This window comes from Mytilus californianus, unplaced genomic scaffold (genome assembly GCF_021869535.1).
Source record: "Mytilus californianus isolate M0D057914Y unplaced genomic scaffold, xbMytCali1.0.p SCAF_1, whole genome shotgun sequence".
NCBI classification, from domain to species: Eukaryota; Metazoa; Mollusca; class Bivalvia; order Mytilida; family Mytilidae; genus Mytilus; species Mytilus californianus.
Genome location: NW_026262581.1, coordinates 80,353,862 through 80,371,616, shown reverse-complemented (window position 1 = coordinate 80,371,616; position 17,755 = coordinate 80,353,862). Strand labels below are relative to the sequence as shown.

Here is a 17,755-nt window from a genome sequence, read left to right as displayed (position 1 = left end):
ATTATAGCATATTCTCTTACACAAAGACTTAAACCAGTACTGCATAAAATTATTCACAGTGATCAAAACGGGTATGTAAAAAAACCCAGATATATTGGGTTTAATATTAGACAAATCCAAGATATTATAGACTATTCAGAAAAAATCAATGTGGATGGAGCAATCCTTTTTTTTTTTAGATTTTTCAAAGGCATTTGACTCTCTAGAATGGGAATTTATGTATTGTTCTTTAAAGAAATTTGGCTTTCAGAAATCTTTATTGAAGTGGATTAATACTTTATATGCAGACATAAAGGGTTGCATATTAAATAATGGCTGGAATTCAAGACCCTTCAGCATTGAGCGCGGGATCCGTCAGGTGTTTCCCGCGAGTTCTATAATTTTCGTTACTGTGTTGAAATTTTAGCATGCAGATTAAGAGAAGATAAAAAATTTAAAGGTTTTCAAATTAAACTAGATAATAAAACCCTTACTGTAAAGTTAAGCCAGCTAGCAGATGACACCACTTTATTTCTAAATTCAAAACAAGAAGTTTCATTAACTTTGAATATTGTCGAAATTTTCTGATCACTTTCAGGCCTAAAGCCTAATCGAAATACAACAGAGGGAATATGGCTCGGCAATTTAAAGTCCTGTAAAGAAAAGGTTGAAAAAATTAAGTAGACACAAGAACCGATAAAAGTATTGGGAATATACTTCGGACTTTATAAAAAAAGAGTGTAAAAAATTAAACTTGCAACGACAATACGAAAAATCTTAAAAAATAATTAAAGACTAGAATAAAAGAAAATTAACTATGATAGGTAAGATAACTCTTGTTAAATCATTAATCCTACCAAATATCACTTATGTTGCATCAGTAACAGAAATTGATAAAGAACAACTAGCAATAGTAAAACAAATAAAAATATTGTTTTATATGGAACAATAAACCAGAAAAAGTTAAAAGAGTTATAATAAGTAAAAATTATCATGCTGGTGGGCTTAAAATGGTAGACATATATAAATATATAGAATCCATAAATATTAATGTGGTAAAAAAAATACTCATTCATAATGAAAACCAATCACCCAAATAGAAAGTCTTACCAAAATTTTACCTAGATAAATTTGGACAAGAATTCCTTATATTTAAAATGAACTTTAACAATATAAATTTGGTTAATAAACTAAAAGTAATCGTTCCACCATTTTACTTAAAAATAATCATTTCATGGATAAATTCAAATCTGAAAAGTAATCAGATCAACTATCATATAAACAGCTTAGACAGCAAATTATATGGGGCAATAAATATATCAAATTAAATGGTAAATGTCTTATTTTCAAAAACTGGATAAACAGTTAATTTTTATTCGTAAATGACATAATTGATAATAAAGGAAAATTTGATCAAAATATGATTTTAGATAAACTATCTTGCCATGCTACTTGGTTTTCGGAATATTTTAAATTGACGAAAGCAATACCAAAACCGTGGTTACAAGAGCTAACTTAAGAAAAATCAATTGAAACAAAAATAACTAAAACTCCTTTATGTTATATATGCTATGTCATTGAAGATTATGAACATTATTTTTTGACATGCAAATTTCTGAAATTATTTTGGATCAAACAAAACTTATACTCGATAAACTTAAAATTGGACATCATATAATATCATTTGCATCACTTTTGTATGGATACAAGATAAACAATACAAATTATTACAGTATTAAGGATTTTCTAACAATTATACTTTTCACTGTATACAAAGCATATTATATATCCGAGCAAAAAACAAAACAAGTTAAAGTGTTTGAAATTTTTAAAAACAAATTTCTTCAACATTACAAAATATTGATAAATAAAGATAGCAAATGTGATAACTTCCAAAATTTAGTTGCAGAAAAAAAAAATTTATCTTCTTAAACTAAGGTTTTAAAAAAAAACTAAACGATGATTTTTCAGATTAAAAGAAATGAAAATAGATCTTATTTCATAATGTAGTGGGACAAACAACTGTATTAGGAAAAAGAGAAAAGGTGATGAAGTTATTTTATGTGAACTTAACTCATGACTTTTTGGGGTATTTTTTATACTGGAATATACATATATGTATACAGTCTACCTTCTATATTTGTTGGAACTGGTTGTTTTTCATGAGGCAGCTGTAATGCTATCCTGAAAAATGAGGTAAAAAGTCTATATTCCAAAACTTTCTTTCGAAAGAATATGTTTAACGTCTGATCAATATATATAAAAGATAAAAATAAGTAAATGTATTAAGGTCTTATCGAAATCCTACAAATAATATTAAGAAGAAGCAAATATAACCTGCATATCTGTTGTTGTGATATGATTATGAATATGATCCCTGCTATCAACTTGACCGACACGCTGACCCGGATCTTTCATCTGGCTAGCTCACATGGCACAGTCACCTGGAAGACATGCCACCTTACCGGGACACATCCTTCTGGCCACGAGTCGACCAGTATTAGCTATATTTCTTATATATCAGTTGTTTAGCAAAGTTAGAGCCAATACTACTTTTTTAGTTTTTGGTTTGACTCACTCGGATATTAAACACACGACTTTTTGAACTCTAGGGAAGCATGCTACCACGAGACCCCAAGTTTGTTAATAATGCAAATAAAACATTTTTTTTTTCATAACAAGTTAAAAAAAATATAAATACAAATGTTAACTTTTTGGTACATACAAAATTGATTTCTTCGGTTGACTTGGTTGTAGTTGAAGAAAACTTTTCCCTCTTTCGAAATTCCGAGTATTTCCGTTTCCATGATCTCTGAATCTGAAATATAATTTAAAGTCAAAGACACGGATAAGGATATTTCTTAAAATAGAAAGTCAGCAGCGAACCCAGTATTTTTTAAAAAGCGGCCCTCGTGGGGGCCCGCCAAAAAAAAAGGAGGCTATTGTACTGAAAATTCAAATTTATGCACTTTTAAACCTCCTTTGGAACCGCCACTAATTGTATACTGAGTGCAATTTTAGCACGTTAACTGGAGTCCAAATGTCTTTCTATTTTTTCATGAGAAAGTAGGATGGTACACTAAATGGTATGAATTATTTATTCTAAATGTTGCACTACACGTTTTCTCATCTAGTTTAGACTAATGTTATATGTTAGCAAATAGCCCTGATTATTTGGGCGATATTGCGACATTTACGTTAAGAAAATTTTGATCTAGCAACCGGACACGTAACATCCAGGATAAAATAATGTAGTGTACCATTTTAATCGAATAAACAAGATAACAAGGACTGAACATAATAAATTTCTTTTTGATCAAATTTAACTCTATTTTCATTCGACAAGTGATTTTTTTTCTTCAAAAATTTGCAATTTAACAATCCTTTTTTTAGCCGGAAACTTTGTTCTTTTTTGAAGAAAAAAAGCTTCCAAACATACTGTCGCTAAATTATTTTACGCTTGTTCTTTGATGTGTTCTAAAAATATTATTGGTACAATTATTCATATATAGATTTGATAGTTCATGTAATAAATATATATTATATCAAATGTAACTGTAGATGTAGCTAATGAACCATTTTATGGATAATTGTGACTCCAAATGGAAACATGTTTCGAAAGCATTCTTCCCTCTATTTGATTTATAGGACTTATATATGAGATGATGTGAATTTAAGTTTTTAAATTTTAAAACACCTCTTTTTTCTTATAAAGAAGTGTTATCTGCTTGGAAACGTTTCAAGGAGATTTTGAACCCGTTAGATGCATTTCATGTGAGAAAAGAATTTATTTGGTTCAACCCTTTCATCAAAGTTAAAAACATGAGTGTGTTTTACAGATCTTGGTACATGAAAGGCACAAGGTTCATCAATGATATTGTAAGTGACAATGGTGAATTTTTGTCTCATGACGATATTAATCTAAAATATAACTTAAATGTCACTTTTGTAGATATTCTATCTATCAAACTTGCTTAACCACGTGATTGGAAAGAGTTGTTAATACAGCAACTCATGCTACCTAACATCAACTCATTTGGATTTGTTTTGGACATGAGAATAAAAAAAACGCCGACCAGTAAATTGTATTCCTATTTCACAACAAAGGTAGGAAGAAATTAAAAGCTTTAATATAGAAATTGGTGATGAAAAATGGAAATATATTTATTCACGGGCTTTCAAATGAACTATAGAAAGTAAACTACAAGCTTTCCAATACAAATTCTACACAGAATAGTCTCTCATAATCATCTTCTTGAAAAATATAGATTTTCAGATACTAATGAATGTGTCGGATGTAAAGAGATAGACACTATAGAGCACATTTTTTTTGCGTGCACAGAAATTATGTTTTTGGAGTAAAAATATTTTTGAATAAAGACAGTGGTTTTTTTTTGTGTTTTGAATTCTGATAACTTAGTTTTATATTATTGTATTCTACAGGGAAAGTATTACATTAACTATGTAAAGATCACACAATTAGACAGACTGTTAATATCTGTGCAAGCTTTCCTTGAATTTTTGAAAAGACGTCTGGAAGTTTTAGAATATTAAATTATATCTATCTAAAGACAAACACGAGTCATTTGTTGACAGATTGGGGGAAATTATGGAATTTATTAAATTTATTTTGAATATGATTGTATATTCAATGAACTCAAAAGTAATCTTAATATAGTATCATATACTGTATATTCACTTCGAAGACTTAAATACTTAATATTTCTTAATCGCATTATAACAATTTCATATAATTTTTTTATCATATTCACTTATGTCTTGTTACAATGTATGAATGCACTGTAGTTTGAACACCATAAAAGATCAATAAAAAAATTTAAAAAAGGAAACCACATATGATATAGCAGTGCATGCATCTGTTTGTAGATAATGAAATCCTATGCATACTTACTTTTGGGTCTAATAATCCATGTAAAATAAATATCAGCAGTCCCTGAAATTGCATTATAATATTGCAATATTTTTTTTTAAATAACACATTGTATGAAAAGATGGGTTTCATATACATGTATCTATACGGAAATACAACAGTAACCCAATATCAATGACAACATGAATATATCTAATTTACAACAGAATTAAACATGTAATTTTTTTGTGTTTGAGCTTTTGAATTTGCCATTTGATAAGGGACTTTCCGATTTTGAATTTTCCTTGGAGTTCGGTATTTTTGTTATTTTACCTTTTGATATGTGTTAAATAACGTCTTAAGTAAATATTTCCTAGATATAACAACTTTTTCTCTCAATGTACGTATTGTCTACTATAAGAAAAATTTTCAAAAATAATTGTATTTGCCAAACATCTTATTACCGCGTGTATGGAAGAATCATCCTTTCATTAAATCATGTCTGTTTTTTGTCAAAACGCTTGCTGAGATATGATGACATTTATATATACAATTGTTTACATAATTTCCTTGAAGGGAAGAGAATCATAACAGTGTACCATTAAAAACAAAACTTTGTATCATGATTCATAAAAAGTACACTATTCAGTTACAATAGAAAGGCTTAAAGTGAAATATATTTTTACTTGTAACTTAAAATGGTTTTACAGAGTATCGTTATCTATATTATATTTTGAGTATGACGGTACGTATCACCAGTGAAAAAGGAAATGTCGACCATATCTGATTATATAAGTTCAACCCTGGTAGAATGCGGTCTTCTTGTCGATTCCTTTCAGCCACGGTGTTTTTTCGACTTATTCTTTTTATTGGGCTTTTTTTTGCATCTTCATCAAAGTGTACCTTGCGGTATTGTGATTTTGTCTAGTGTTTGAATGCATATTTTCTAATTGATGGTATTTTTCGTTTTACACATGTCATTAATTTTAAATTCAAGGTACCACAGTAGTTATCTGCACATGTATTTATTAAGACAGACGTACCTGAAATGAATTGATGATCACAAATAAATAACTCATAACAATAGTGTCTTCATTTAAAGAGAAGAATCCAAAACTCCACGACAATCCAAAAATGGGTGCCAATACTGAAAAACATCTCAATCCAGAGCTACAAAACAATTGTAGTTATATGTTCAGGTTTCCAATCTATTAAAAGTACAGATCCTGTGTGTCCAAGCTTTGCTTATAAGGATATGAAAATGCTCCGTTTTACTTTCTGTTTTAAAGACCTTTCGGGATCCTCTGGTTTTATCGGATTCATACACCTTTTCAAGAATTTAAAGGCTGACATTTCATTGGCTGATGTAATAATTACCAGAACAGAAAGTAAAACGGAGTGTTGTCAGATACTTGTAAGCAAAACTTAGACACATGATATCTATTTCAATCAGATTGACAGTTTTCTTACGCATGATAATATACAAACAGACACACGTATTTTATATTCTTATACACCAAAGCTAGATGCACCAACGTTATCCGTTATAAGAAACTGATAACAGTAAATTTCTTAAATGCTTTGAGTGGCCGCCAAATAAACACACTGATTTGCAGAAAGAAATACTGCACATTTTACTTTTTGAAAATTCCCTTTACTCGTTTAGGCATTTGTTTTTCAATGAATCCCTTTTAATCTCTTACTAGAACTGAATTTGTTAAAGCGTGCATTCCGCACCATAAACAGGCACTCATAGTTCATCCTAAATGATTATGTTAAAGAAATAAGTCAAATTGTTTAACTTACTTTCAACCGATTGTCAGTACATATTATTTCCGTATCCTAAACGCAATCAATTTCGTTGGTTTTTTATCATTCAATATACATTATAATGGTGTATGTGAAGTTGGCGGCCGGTTCGTTATTCGTTATTCGATATTCAAATTTTCTTAGTTGAAAGTAATAAAAATTTCAGTATTCGATGACATTAAAAGCATGATTGAGTAAAATGAGATTTAGGAAATGTTTTTGTGACCCTTTAAGTTATCGTAAATTCTCGTTGTCCTCAAATATAAACCCTCAAATATGAAACCCTTATGGAAATCGCATATTTCTCTTTATGAAATATAGATTTTTATCAATAAAATGCATCAAAGATTTACTTTTAAAACATGATTATTCAAGAAACAAAAACAAACGGACAATCTAGTTACATCTGAAAATATAAATAGAAACAACTATGGGACGCCGAAAAAAAGATATTTAATATTAATATTCAACATATTTTCAGGTAAAAGGCACAGGGTGTTGGCTAAACCTTCCCCATCTGTTTAATCTTCATAATATTATGCATACAAGTAGTTAATATATAGATACAGATGACATCAAAAGGAATTCAGGTACACTTTTTGTCTTCTATGTTTACGGAGGGCTCAAAGTACCAGTTTGATATTCAAAATATATATTGAAAACCTACCGAAGACTGCTGAAATAACAGTGAGACCCCGTGGTCTTTCAAAGTCCATCAAATTCAATAATCTTTAAGACTATGTATATTTCCAGATGCTATCAAAAGGATTTTACCCAAAAGATGTCGTTTTCGATATGTACGGAGGGCTTAAAGTGTCACTTTTCAATTAAAAATCGTCGAAAATTCAGGTAAAAGGGCACAGGGCGATGGCTAGACCTTCTATATCTCTTAATCTTCACAATACTATGCATATAAGTAGTTAATATATAGATTTAAATGACATCAAAAGGAATTCAGATACTCTTCTTGACTTGTATGTTTACGGAGGGCTCAAAGTGCCAGTTTGCTATTCAAAATATATATTGAAAACCTACCGGAGACCGCTGAAATGACAGTGAGACTCCGTGTCTTTCAAAGTCAATCAAATTTAATAATCTTTTAGACTATGTATATATTCAGATGCTATCAAAACCATATCTCCCAAAGATGTCGTTTTCGATATGTACTTAGGGCTTGAAGTGTCACTTTTCAATTAAAAATCATCGAAAATTCAGGGCACGGGGCGTTGGCTAGACCTTCTTGATCTTTTAATCTTCATATTATTATGCATATAAATAGTTAATATATAGATAAAAATGACATCAAAAGGAATTCAGGTACACTTCTACATTGAAAGACCAGGGAGGTCTCATCGTCATTTTAAGCGGTCTCCCGGTAGGTTTTGACTATATGTTATGAATATCAAACTGGCACTTTGAGCCCTTCGTAAACAAAAATACAAAAAGTTTACCCAAATTCCTTTTGGTGTCATTTGTATCTTTATATTAACTAACTATTCACTTAATAATATGAAGATTGAGAGACCAGGAAGGTCTAACCATCGCCCTGTGCCCTTTACCTGAATTTTCGACGATTTTTAGCTGAAAAGTGACAATATCTTTTTTTTTTTTGGTTTTCCATAATTATTTCTATTTGTATTATTAAATGTTACTAGATTGGTCGTTTTTTCTTTCTTTCTTATCATGTATACAAGTACATCTTTGATTGCATCTAACTGATAAAAATCTATATTTCATAAAAACAAATGTGCGATTTACATAAGGGTTTATATTTGAGGACAAAGATAATTTTACGACAGCTAGAAGGGGTCATAAAACGGTCATAGCAGCTGGTTGGATATTGAATATCGAATAACGAATAACGAACCGGCTGCTAACTTCATACACATGATATAATGTCATAATACAATGTTTTATGCAGGTTTTTTCTTGCTTTGTGTATTCGAAATAGATAAACAAGTACTGAACATCTTAAACTACTGTTGCCTATAATTTACAACTATTCATAGACACCAGGTGTGTTTGGACACTATCTTTGACAAACGTGAAGATTTACGTTTTCCTTTATCTTAATAACAATATGTCTCTACATATCACCTGCGTATGTTGTATGCGATATCCTTGTTGGTTTTCTTCTTTATTTCCTACGTTCTCAACTTTGACTTCCTTTGCAGTGGCAAATTAAAACAAGAGTGCACACGCTGAAATGTCTCGCCTGCTTTACTACCATTGTTGTAAAACTTTATGTTTAGGGCTATCAACATAAAATCAATCATTGATTTTATGTTGAGAGCCCTAAACATAAAGTTTTACAACAAGTATCACATTAACTTATCATGATCCAAGAAAATGAGGTGAAGGTCAGATAAATCGAGCCAGAAATACATGAACACCCTACAATCATTCCATACATTGAATATAGTTGACCTATTGCTTATAGTATACAAGAAACAGACCAAACCATGCAAAATTTATATTGACAAATGAACCATGAATATGAGATCAAGGTTCAGATGAACCCTGCCAGAATGAAATGTACACTTTACAATCATTCCATGGATCAAATATAGTTGACGTATTAAATATAGTATCGAAGAAACAAACTTAAACACGAAAACTTATCATTGACCAAGAACCATCAAAATGAGGTCAAGGTCAGATGATACTGGCCAGACAGACATATAAACATTACAATCATTCCATACACCAAACATAGTTGACCTATTGCTTATAGTTTAAGAAAAGCAGAACAAAACACAATAACATTGAGCAATGAACCGTGAAAATGAGATCAAGGTCAAATAAAACCTGCCAGACTGACATGTACATCATAAAATATTTCCATACACCAAATATAGCTGACCTATCGCATACAATATTAGAAAAATAGTTCAAAACACAAAAACATAATTTTAACCACTGAACCATGAAAATGAGGTCAAGGTCAGATGACACCTGCCAGTTAGACATGTACACCTTACAATCATTACGTACACCAAATATAGTAGACCTAATGCTTATAGTATTTGAGATATGGACTTGACCACGAAAACTTGTTCACTGATGCATGAAATGAGGTCGAGGTTAAGTGAAAACTATCCGACAGGCAGGAGGATCGTGCAAGGTATGTACATATCAAATATAGTTATCCTATTCCTCATAATACGAGAGGAATTACCATTAAAAAAAATCTTAACTTTTTTTTCAAGTAGTCACTGAACCATGAAAATGAGGCCAAGGACAAAGGACATATGATAGACGGAAACTTCATAACATAAGGCATCTATATACAAAGTATGAAGCATCCAGGTCTTCTACCTTCTGAAATATTAAGCTTTTAAGTAGTTAGTTAACGCCGCCGCCGATGCCGCCGCCGGATCACTATCCCTATGTCGAGCTTTCTGCGACAAAAGTCGCAGGCTCGACAAAAAATGTATTGCTCGATAAAGATATAATTATCAAAAATTTTATATCATCTCTGCAGCAGAATATGCTAACAGTTTATACGCATCTCACATTACTTCCGCTTTGATAGGAGTCTGAGTCTCAAAGAACTTTTATTCTAAGTTTTCATGCTTAGCAAAGACATTGAGTTGTCTCGTTTATTTCATGAATCAGTACTTGAACCTCGCTATATGTACGTGTATTGTCTTCAATATTTCGAATTTTAAATCTCCTTTAACACAGCCTTCTATTTGTTTAAAAAATCTATATTCGATCCGTTTTTGTGGTCTTCGACCAATGGAATCAACCCATTGGCCGAGGACAATTCCGATTACTGGCGAAACATACTTCTTTCTGGTTTGACGTTCATCATGTAGGATTGAGAGGGAAAATTTAGAAAGCAACAAATATTAAACTTTTGAGATAATAAAACCCTAAAGTACCGAACAAATACACAATTAACCGATGTTTTAAAACAGCGTTTTTCCTGATGTGCTAATTTTGTGCTGTTATTTACCAATCAAAACCGGAAAATATATTCATTTAGTCTCAGTAATAAACCGAACTGCCCATAACGGGTACGTTATCCTTCAGAATCAGAAGAAATCTAGAAAAAACTGGTTAAGCAGCACCAAGAGCTTGTTAGTTTTATAAATGCTTTATATATATAGTTTTCATTCAGTTGTCCGTGTTTGTCCTTCACATTTGTTACTGGATGAGTTCGATTCGCTAACGATGGCATAGTTATTTTTCCTGCACTTGCAATTGCGTTGACAACTTCTTAAACATGGTCAACACTATTTCATAACGTTGGATAGGTAATGAAATGGACTTAATGATCAATAAAGATTTCCAACAAAAACCCAACTGTACCCTATGGAACTTATTAGATAGTACTTACATTAATTGCTGCAGTTTTGTTTTCTTCTTTACAGCTTTTATAGAGAACAACTTCGTCACCACAAATACAAAGATCACAAAGTTAGTCTAGAGCAAAGAAAACAATTTGACTATTATTCATGATTATCCGAAATTTAAAATTACTAAACAGATCACAGGGCGGTAGATTTTTCAAATCAGTCGATAAAAGTTTTGTTTAGTCTACTTTTGGTTTCTATTGGGATTTCTTTAAACTTAGAATAGTTTTAATGGTAAACGGGTTTTTTTTTTTTTTTTGGTTTATAAAACCAATATTAAAGTAACGTGTTTTTTTTTAAACTGGCTTTATTGTATCTTCTTTTGAATATCTTTGGTAATTTTAGATTAAGGAAGGGTCAGAAATCAAAGTTTGATGAAACCAAGGGAACAATCAAAATCATACATCAAATAACAGATATTTGTAATAACAAAGTAATAAAAAAAAACACTAGCAAATATCGCGAAAGTAAGAACTGCCGTTTGTGATGTCACAAAAATGTAGAAATTGACATATTTGACAATAAATTGCCATATTTCGCCATATTATATATATACACCAATGCCTAACCATACACATATTAGACTAACGTCTAATGAACATTGTAAGATTTTTATTTCATAGATGTTTCAATTCAAGGAACCAAAAAAGTAGCCTTATCCTTTTCTTCTATTTTTAATTTTTGTTATGGTAGTACATATGTTTGGTAAATATTGGATTCAATTATGAAATAGTTTAATTGATGTCAATCCCATCGAGACAATGCTATATTTTATATAATGGAAAATAATATGCAAAAAGTATATATTATTTGATCTTTGATGCATAATGGCATTTTGTGGTATTTTTTCTGAAAATTGCAAAATGTGATAATAAGGCTACTTACAAGAACAACTACAGCACATGGAACAGTGAACGTACAGATTAGTCCATTACTTGTTGATAACCAACAACTAGAATAATGCTAATATCTCAAAATTGCTGTTTTCAATTTAATCATTTGTTAGTAACAGTAAAATAAAATCTAAGAATAAGCATACGGAAGTAAGTGTAAATTAATGTTATGACAGAATATATCAAAATTGGATGTATGTATGTTGATGAGCTAACTTAGTTTTCTTTCCTATAGAATGTTTTTATTAGGTGAAATGTAATGAATGGTTTGCCCTTCTTCTGTGCTTTGTGTACCATATATACTGTAATTAGAAAGAGTAACACATTGATTCATTTTGACGTTTCAGTATATTATCAAAATAAATTATGAGAGTCATAAAGGGCCTAATTTTACCCCTCAAATTGATGATAATGAACAAAGGTCTATTTGCTTTATGATAAAGATTGTGACTAGGGATTTGCAAACAGTTAAAATTAGTGCTTCTTTCTTGTGTTAAAGGTCCCGCAAAAATGGACAAATTGGGATACAAATAAAATGCTTTTGAAGTAAGGCGACAGTCGTTTAACGATGCTCAAATCCCGTTGTTCGATTGGGAAGGCACAAATCAACGGAAGAAACAAATACTGAGTGAGTTGCATTAACTCTAAAAATACATTAAACGACACAAACTCTAAGAGACAAAATATTTCTTAACAGTTTAGTTTCTACCAAAAAGCACCTTCCGTTGATATATATAGAAGTGTCTATATATTTTATAGATCACTTCACTTTCGCTGGTGAAATTGCAAAATTTTACATTTTCCTTTGATTTCCGAATTTTTTAGGTTAGAGATAGAATTGAAATTGGAAACGAGAAATGTGTCAAAGTACAGAAAATAGCACAAGGCCACCAATGGGTCTTCAACGCAGCGAGAAAATATAGTATCAAATCCGAACATTATACAGGAATACCAGCTTTTAGACTTGCTGAATTTGTCGAAATCTTATGGATATATGTACAATACTTTTTGAAAAATCATTGGTTCGATTTTTGTGCTTAATTATCCTTCTCATACGCATGGTGCGGAATAATAATATTCATGAAGACAACAAGTGTTTACTAGTATTTTTAATGCCTATTTTTTTGTTTTTGTTTTTGTTTGCTTGTTTTTTCTGCTATTTTTTATGAATATTTAGATCCCTTAATGTAATTAAAATGTTTTTATCTTGCTACATTTTATGGAAACTCAATATAAATAAAGGCAAAAGTAGTATACCGCTGTTCAATAGTCATAAATCGATTTAACTGAAACAAATCCGGGTCACAAACCAAAACTGAGGGAAACACATCAACTTTAAGAGGAAACAAAACGGAACAACAGAAACACTGAACTGCTACAAAAACAAACTCCAACATACATAGAAACGGACTATGTGATAACAACTGCCATATTCCTGACTTGGTAAAGGACATTTTAAGAAAAAAATGGTGGGTTGAACCTGGTTTTATGGCTAGCCAAACCTCCCGCTTATATGGCAATGTTTGAAAATACCGCTAAAATGACAACATTACGTGACAGGAATACAGTATAAATAAATGCAAGAACATTCAGGACAGAGAAATACATAAATAAATAATATAAAATTACATTTCAACATGTAAACCACAGATTAACAACGAACGCTTAAAATTAATTTACGAAATAACACAAATACAGCACAATAGAATAATGAACTGTGAATAAAGAGGAGTACACTAGCTAGATACAAATGTAACAAGACATGTCAATCTTTTGCCAGATTAGCCACATAAAATCAGGATGAGCATACTAGGACATGAAAAATAAATGATAGACCTCTGTATCATTATATTATTATCTTATATCAAAAAGGATATGATGTATAAATTCATGATCGACACACAATTACTTAACGCTCATGTAAAACAAGAGCAAATAAACAACGCTTTAATTGCTGTTTTTTTAATATTTTTATCGGAAATGTATACTTAAAAAATATAAATCAGATTATGTCATTCAAACATAAAACCCAATAACACAATACAACTACACATGAACATCTAGTTTTATTTATAAAATTCAATCAACTTAAATATGACAAATTGGTTCAAAATATTCGTATTAAACCAAGTACAAACCAAACTGTTAGGAGGTTATTGATATTTTAAAAAGGTACAACTTCATTAAAATATTTCCAAATCTACAACCCTAATTTAGGAAACTGTGTAGTCGATGATATTGATCTCATTTTGTTCATTGTTTATATGAACTGTAGGAAGTATTATAATGCTCTTGGTATATTTCCCATTAAGGTTGTCGCTTTTTAAAACTGAACATTAGTACTCATTTGTATCCAGCCATGTTGCGTTGTTGTAACTTTACTACATAACCTCATCTCTTTCTGAATCAAACTGGTTCCAATGCAAATAACGCGGGTTGAACCGAAACTGGTATACAAAATACAAAATCTAGTTGAATTATATTCCTTTTTCGTATCAAAACTATTGAACCTTGTACTTTGAACCTTTCGGACCATATGAAAAACGTTTATGTATGCAATTTCGTCCCCTATGGAATACTTATATGCATGCCATTTAGTACCAAAATGTTTATCTACAAAGTTGCCAATTCTAATTCACTATGTTGGTATAGTTGGTCCAGTGATGAATATGATAATCATCATGTAGACCAAATTAAGCGGTTGATTATCTTTAATTGCAGAACTCTAATTCTGTTGCTGTTAAATGTTAATGATAGATATATTGGCTTCAATATCTTACGTATTTTAATAGCAAGCAAAACATAAAACACAACTTATAAAAAATGAATGAATTTGAATGTGCATCTTCAAGATCGAGATAAAAAAAAACATCAAAAACCAAATAAGATAAGATAGGCTACATAATAGACCGAAGTATTTTTTTAATAAAATGAAATGGCTATGTATGGTACGAAAAGGTCTTTGCTCGCGGTACGAAAGGGTCTTTGTTCATGGTTCGATGGGGTCTTTGTTCACGGTACGAAAGGGTCTCTGTTCATGGTTCAAAAGGGTCTTTGTTCATGGTACGAAATGGTCTTTGTTCACGGTACGAAAGAGTATTTGTTCATTGTACTAAATTGTATTTGTTCATGGTACGAAAGGGTTGTTGTTCGTGGTACGGAAGGATATTTGTTCACAGTACGAAATGACTGGCTTCCAATTAGTTTAGGGTAAGTTTTCTAATAATTCATTTCATCAATATGTCCAATAAAACCTTGTCTTAGTTTCTATGGAGGAATGGATACCACAGAAAATGGTATTTTTGCTTACAGTTTTCATAAATATAAATTTCATGACATATATTTTATAGCTACTTACTACTTTCCATCGCCATATCCATCTAGTTTTGTAACTGCCGTGGATATCGCGACAATAAGCACAGGTATTCCTACAGGAAAATACACAACACAAACTTTCTTACAATTGTATAAAAGTACATAGACTTACAGCTTGCAATGCAAAGGCAGAAAATGAGTCAAGACTATGTTTGCCCTCCTTCCCCATGATAAGTTTAAAAATAAAATAAACATTAGTTAATAATCTGAAGATACTGTCCAATAATTAGGATTTAATTTGGAAAAAAACCAATAAGTCGAAGAAATTGACCGTGAATATCATGTTCTAAAGACAAAACGACGGAAAGACAAACAATAGCCCACAAAACGCTACATAGATATGTAAAAACTAAGGAAAACGAACACCGCCCTGGAACGGTATGCAGATCCTGGTCTACTAGTGGCACATGTTGTGTTAATCATAGTAAGTAAATATTCGATGATAAGTTGCATTCGGTGTCTTTGATGTGGGAGGGTTTGAGGCAGTTCTTGTCATAAATAGTAGGCTAACCTTTTGTCATCAAAGAAATCGGTATCACATTTTTATACCCCAAACAAATATTAGTGTTTTTTTTTAGATTTTATCTCTTTAGAACGTGTGTTCTTTTTTTGTTTTTGTTTTATTTCTTTCTAGATTTGTTTGTTTGGATTTTTTTAGGCGAGGGAGGAGGATTAAGGTTTTGTTTATCATTTATAGGGGGCTAACCATTTTCATTAACATAAAAAAGAATTATTCGCACAAAAAGCCTCATTTTGCAACTTGTTAATATTCTACCAATTGTCATTGTTTTTGTTCCCATATTCGAACTTAAAAAAGTGAAGTTTTAACCTATAACCTCTGCTTTAATCATATTGAGATCATATTAAATATATCAATATGAAAGCAGGTCATATTCGGATTCGGACTAATTTTAAACTGAATTTTACTGTGCGTATTGATGTGTGTTTGTTTAATCCACATTGGCTAGAGATATAGGGGGAGGGTTGAGATCTCACATGTTTAACACAGTCGCATTTTTGCGCCTGTCCCAAGTCAAGAACATTTGGCCTTTGTTTTTTTTAAATTTTGGTTCATTTATATGTTTCGGAATTTAGTGTGACGTCCATATTCGCTGAACTAGTATACATTATTGTTTAGGGGCCAGCTGAAGCCCGCCTCCGAGTGCGGGATTTACTCGTTGTGTTGAAGACCCATTGGTGGCCTTGGACTGTTTTCTGCTCTTTGGTCGGGTTGTTGTCTCTTTGACACATTCCTCGTTTTTATTCTCAATTATATAGGTCATACAATATTACAAAAATAAATTAACTTAAAAAAAAACCGAGTGCAATAATACTTTCGAGTGTCTGGGCATACATTCCGAGTTGAAAAAAAGCACTATTACTCACCAAATCCTATAGGAAGAAGAATCGGTGATATTGAACGTTGTTGCGTTGATGCGAGTACGGTGGCCAGCATTTTCCCGTGCACAATGCCTTCTGCAACCATCATATGTATACCCACTAGGAATAGGAAATGCAGGACAACAGCCACTACCTTGCAGGTGATCTGTCAGCATTATACAGAATGAAATATATTGTTATTATAAAATCTTCAACGAAATACAAAGTAAACATTATCTTTCGAAAAAAAAACATTTTGTTTTCTTTTTTCCTTTCGTTTTTTATCAGACGTTTCTTCAAAGAACATACAATATATAAGATGTTTATCTCTATCTGAAATAGCTATCATATTATAATCAACACAAAGATGAAGTAAATATATGTAAATTGCTAATTTCATTCCTTTTTATGCCAGTTAAAAGAACGTTAGCGAAAAAACATATATCACTAAATGAAATATATCACCTTATTCTCTGTGCCCTCTATTCCAGCTAGAAATACCACATACGCTAGGAGAAAAACTACAGCCATGGTGACGAGTATTTTCGACTTGTCAGATGGAAGAAATCTGGAAAATAACAACAGTCTTAAATAACGCGGTAATTCTTGAAGATATAGGATCTAAAGTGACTATATCGCTCTCCTAAATCTATACTTAGTGGTATGATTAAACCTATTCTGTCTTTTGAATGCTGCAACAATTTATCCCCCAAGTATTTTTCATGAAATTGTCCAGTCTGAATTAAGAATTGTTTCTAGCTGCGACAGGAATACATGCTGGTACCTTGACCAGAAATAAATAAGGAATTTCAAAGAAGGATCATACAGGCATTATCATTGACAAGTTTATTTCACGCTGCCCAGGTTTGATAAAAAAATATGAAAACTAGATCTTCCTTATGGTTCAGTGTAGAACTATCTATTACATTTCCGTTATGAATGCCACATTATCAACACCACACAATACTAAATCTTTGTAGAAGATTACAAATAACCATTCCTATAAAGCTTGTTGTTTTTATTTAATGGAAACTAGAAATTCTTAAAAAGAACATTAAATAAAATTAGTCTTGCTATGTACGATTCTG

General features: G+C 31.2%; 1 protein-coding gene across 1 annotated transcript in view; it reads right to left on the bottom strand.

Annotated features, from left to right (window-relative positions):
• Nucleotides 1-17,755, bottom strand: part of LOC127738043 (adhesion G protein-coupled receptor E3-like) — a 65,259-nt gene that overhangs the window by 2,016 nt on the left and 45,488 nt on the right. The window contains exons 18-26 of the mRNA XM_052249121.1: nt 17,133-17,235; nt 16,674-16,833; nt 15,271-15,340; nt 11,905-11,971; nt 11,004-11,089; nt 5,893-6,019; nt 4,892-4,933; nt 2,705-2,797; nt 2,096-2,163 (exon numbers count right to left, since the gene is read on the bottom strand). Coding sequence (XP_052105081.1) covers nt 2,140-2,163; nt 2,705-2,797; nt 4,892-4,933; nt 5,893-6,019; nt 11,004-11,089; nt 11,905-11,971; nt 15,271-15,340; nt 16,674-16,833; nt 17,133-17,235 — 772 coding nt within the window. The 3' untranslated portion in view covers nt 2,096-2,139. The remainder of the gene's footprint in view (nt 1-2,095; nt 2,164-2,704; nt 2,798-4,891; nt 4,934-5,892; nt 6,020-11,003; nt 11,090-11,904; nt 11,972-15,270; nt 15,341-16,673; nt 16,834-17,132; nt 17,236-17,755) is intronic.